The sequence below is a fragment of the Montipora capricornis genome, chromosome 10, assembly GCF_036669925.1.
Source record: "Montipora capricornis isolate CH-2021 chromosome 10, ASM3666992v2, whole genome shotgun sequence".
Taxonomy (NCBI): domain Eukaryota; kingdom Metazoa; phylum Cnidaria; class Anthozoa; order Scleractinia; family Acroporidae; genus Montipora; species Montipora capricornis.
Window position 1 is genome coordinate 4763331 of NC_090892.1, and position 4656 is coordinate 4767986.

The window sequence follows — 4656 nt, forward strand, 5'->3', positions numbered from 1 at the left end:
ATTTTGTTTCTGGGGACTTTAACACCAAACATGTATACATACGGATGTCTCATGGTTACAGTGCCATAAGATCATTCTGAACAATGACAATCTAAATAGCTTACAAAATGTTAAACAGCTCAGTTACATTCAGTAGTTCTTTCGGGGTAGTCCACACTGACTGTTGACTGGGTGGGCAGTGTTTTGTTCATCACCCTTTTAAAGTGAAATTTCTAGCCCTTGACCCTGAAAGAAAAATGTACTCAGGGGTATGGGCCCTGGGAGAGCATCAATTTCTTTTCCTTTACACTAAAAAGGATTAATTTGTGAACTTTTTATTGTTCATGATTGTTGATTTCAAGAAAACTTAACTATTGCTGAGTTCTTGGAAACTTCAAATATAGTGCTGGGGAGCTCAATTGGGTTTTGGAGGGCTGTAGCATTTGAAGCAATCATACTTCATACTGTGTCTGTCAGGCTCCATGGATAACGCTATCCACTGGATAAATCACTATCCATTGGATAGTGGAATTGGTTTCGCTATAACTTACCCACTGGATAGTTATTTATCCGGTGGATAGCACTATCCATCATTTGAACAACTGGGGCCAGGTGACTACCGGTATATACTGGTGAGTGTTTTGTCATGGAAGGATAACTGACATTTCCAAACTAAAGTTGTAAGGATGGAACAGAAGGTAGTGAAGATCATTTTAAAAAAAGATTGTAGGCTTGTGTGGGTAAGCCGATGTGCTGTGTAAGCTACTTGTGAAATTTTATATTTTTTCCTATTTTTTCACGTTTTTCCTATTTTGTTGTGGTCAAATTTCCAATTTTTCTATTTTCTTGAGCTGATGTGCTGCTTGACACCCTGAAAAAAGCTATTATATCATGATGTGCCATGCTAGATTGTTACCCTCTTGAAAGAGAACATGAATTAGGATGAAGCTGCCCGAGAAAACATCGCATTACCCTGTTAACTTTCTGCTTTTCATCCATTTTTCTCATGTGTGTCCGTGAAATACAAGTAGGATTTTGAAAACAACACAAAATTTTGGTAAGGTCTACTGCATTTGTGAAAATACAACCAAAATTACCTGATATTAAAAATCATGGAAATTAATTTTATCACATAAGCCACAGTCTGCACACCTCCATTGTCAGACGCTGTGGAAGTATTAGCACAAAAGGACAAGTTGGGCAGTACACTTAAGCTTATATAAAACCTGAAGCCCTGAATGGTCATTTTATAAATAAATGGCTGCAATCGTACAACAAAGCAAAGAAAAAGAAGATAATAAATGAGTGCTAATACAGTGGCTACAGATTTATATTTGGAACACACTTACCTTTACTAGCTGGCTTTCATTGGCATTGGTTGTCACAACCTTTGTCTCTTTTAATGGGTGAGTTATTAAACCTGATCTTGCAAAGCTTTCTGTCAATATGGATGGCACACAGTGGCAATGTGCTTGACAATCTTTTGTACCAGTCTTTTTCAACCAAAGACTCCCTCACCTCCCCAAAGTGGGAATGTAACGCTTTACAACAAGGAGACACATCTTATCTACCACCCCCATGCAAACGTGCTTACATGCTCCTATTATTCCCCTATCTCCATCGGGTGATTGCAAAGAAACAGTCGACAACTTTTTTGGAGGACATTTAAATTTAATGTTTTGGTATTATGTAATGAAATGTTGCAAACATTATTTAACATTGCAAGTAGAGAGACTCTCAAGTTGCATCTTGGTAAACTAAAATCCACAAGTTCTCAAGTCTGAAGCATTCCAGCAAAAAATTGCATTAAATATTTTCAGTTCTCATTCTTCAAACTCATTACATGTTGGTGGTTCTTTGAGAGCAACTACAATGTCAATTTTATCACATATATCCTTAACATAAAAGGGTTGGCAAATAGTAAAATCCAAATTATGTATGTAAGTCTGAGACCTTAAGCACAAAAGGTTGTTACTCAAAGGTAGGAAGGGGCATACAAAAACAAGTCTTGATGACCCATTGTAAACCAAAATTCTCTAAAAATCATTTAAATTATATACAGAAATTCTGAGATCCATGTTTTCCCTGCTACTGTTTGCCACCCCTTTTCAGCACATATACATTATTCTGAAAGGGATCAATTATTATTGATCCTTTTTAGAATACAATGTACTGTCAACTTTTTGTACCCCAGCCTCTCCATCCACAAAAACAAAAATGTACCTTCCTCAATATAAAAAAAAAGAAAAAAAAAAGGAATCATGAAGTAACCAAACAAACAAAATTACAAAAAAAAAATTGATTTTTTACATCAGTTCATATTGTGTAATGACAGTTGCAGTTTTATGATTGTCATGTCAGTAGCATTTAGTTCTAATGACATTATCAGGAAGGGATCTTTCAACCTTAAAATTTGCTTTTTACTGTACTACCAATCCAATTCACCTCTGTGTTGAAGCAACAAGTTCATCCACACATTTTTAAGCTCAAAGTTTCAATCGAGAAAATAATTATATGAAATCCTGTGTCATAAAAGACGAAAGGTTAGTTGACTTTTTTGTAGACCCAAAACATATTTTGAAGTCATTTGTTTAAGTAAGGAAATACCAGTAGCATTGAAAATGTGAAAACACTGCTCTATTTCTACTTTAAGACTCACTGCACCATTTTGGAAACAAGCTTTCCAAAACTGCTCTTCAAACCAGAGGAGTTGAAAACTTTGGCATAGCACTGGCTTCACAATGCTCAGGGATGCAGAGGTGGTAGTCTGCAATCTGGCAAAAAATTATTTGAATGCCTCATTACCAATAAGGGGAGATGGATGAAGGAAACCTACTTAGGGGACAGGCACAGATAGGTCGCACAAGAGAACAAACCTTAGATTTTCTTTTCAAATTTTACCAATTCAACATCTTTTCAAGAAATTATGGTCTAAACTCAAAACTAAACCATTTCAAGAAGACATTTGGCCACCTACCCTCACCCCTCCCCCACCACACACACACTAACACACCCCTTTTGATAAGTCCTATTTTGCATCCTGTACTGTAAGCTAGACTATTCCAATTTATATAATAACCCAAGTTATTCACGGATTTTGATGGGTTTCGACAAAACACTGACCCCCGGTCAACTGACCCCCTTACTGACCCCCCTACTGACCCACTATAAAATCAATGGGAAAATGAATACTGCTTACTTAAGCCTCAAAAACCCTTTTTAAACAGCATTGTTCAACAGTATTTAAGTCTAAGCACCCATTTTAAAAAGGTTAGCTTACATGAAGTAATCGGCCATCACAACAATAATCGAAAACTAACCTTTTTAAAATGGGTGCTTAGACTTAAATACTGTTGAACAATGCCGTTTAAAAAGGGTTGTTGAGGCTTAAGTAAGCAGTATTCATTTTCCCATTGATTTTATAGTGGGTCAGTAGGGGGGTCAGTAAGGGGGTCAGTTGACCGGGGGTCAGTGTTTTGTCGAAACCCGATTTTGATTGGTTCTTGCCTACGATCTATTAGAGGACAGACGCACGATTGACGTCACCATCAGCTTTTATGCGAATAAAGTTTAATTCTTTATTATATAAAACAAATAGATTCCATGTTGCCGTGCGTCTGTTCAGTAATAGATCACAGAAGACGTCAAAATGTGGTAAGAACATCAGTGACACACTCGGCTATCGCCTCTTGTGCCACTTTTTTGTTCTTACCACATTTTGACGTCATCTGTGATCTATTACTGAACAGACGCACGGCAACATGGAATCTATTTGTTAAATAGAATGCAAAGGGTTCGTAATAACTACTAACTCATAACTTGCCAACACTTGCGGTAAAATTTCTGGACGCTGCGGACATGAACTTGCAAAAATGCATTTACAATGGCAAATGACATGTTGGCACTGAGTAGCTCAGGCCATCTCCTAACATACACTTTGACACTACCGAATACAAGTTCGATTGGGTTGAAGTCATAAGAATACGGTGGTAGTTTAACAAGGGTAATGTTCTTAGGTGCTAAAATGTTTATTAGGTCTCTTTCATTGTGAATCGAAGCATTGTCCATTACCAGGAATGAATCGCGTGGAATTAAAGGAACAAAATATTGTGTCATACCGTAGTTAAACTGAAGTCTGTTGAAGCTTCCGTGGATAGGGTATGCTCCAATGATTCCGCTGTCGTAGCCGATCACACTTAATACTGACATTTTCACGCGTTCGTCTCCTCTGTTCGTGACTACGGGAACATTGCTATTTGTGTGGCACCGTCCAGTGGTTCGTACCCCATTAACGAGTTGAATAGCAGTCTCGTCAACAAAATAAAGCTTTCTTGGGTCAACAGTTCTTCTCCATTCCACAAAAGCCGTTCGTCGAGCTCTGTTCTGAGGTGTAAACCTTTCCAATGGTACCTTTGCTGCCTTGTGTCTCGTTAAATCTAAACTGATAAGAGTTCTGCAAATTGTAGGAATAGATGGAATTTCAGCTACAGGTAAGTTTAGGTCGTCTCGAAGGGCTTTCTGGATTTCAGTGAGATACATAAATGGGTCGTGTGTAACAAGTGCTTCCAGGTAGGCCACTTTCCATGGCGGCATAATCGTGTGCGGTGAACCTCTTCCTCCCGGGTCAAAAAGGCCAGTCGTCAAAAACTTGTTGACGATGTTTCGCGCAGTGTCGTA

At 38.1% G+C, this 4656-nt stretch overlaps 1 protein-coding gene across 1 annotated transcript in view; it reads right to left on the minus strand.

Annotated features, from left to right (window-relative positions):
- Positions 1-3786: 3786 nt before the first annotated feature.
- LOC138020182 (uncharacterized) overlaps positions 3787-4656 on the minus strand; it is a 1008-nt gene continuing 138 nt past the window's right edge. The window contains exon 1 of the mRNA XM_068867207.1: positions 3787-4656. This exon is cut by the window's right edge and continues 138 nt beyond it. Coding sequence (XP_068723308.1) covers positions 3787-4656 — 870 coding nt within the window.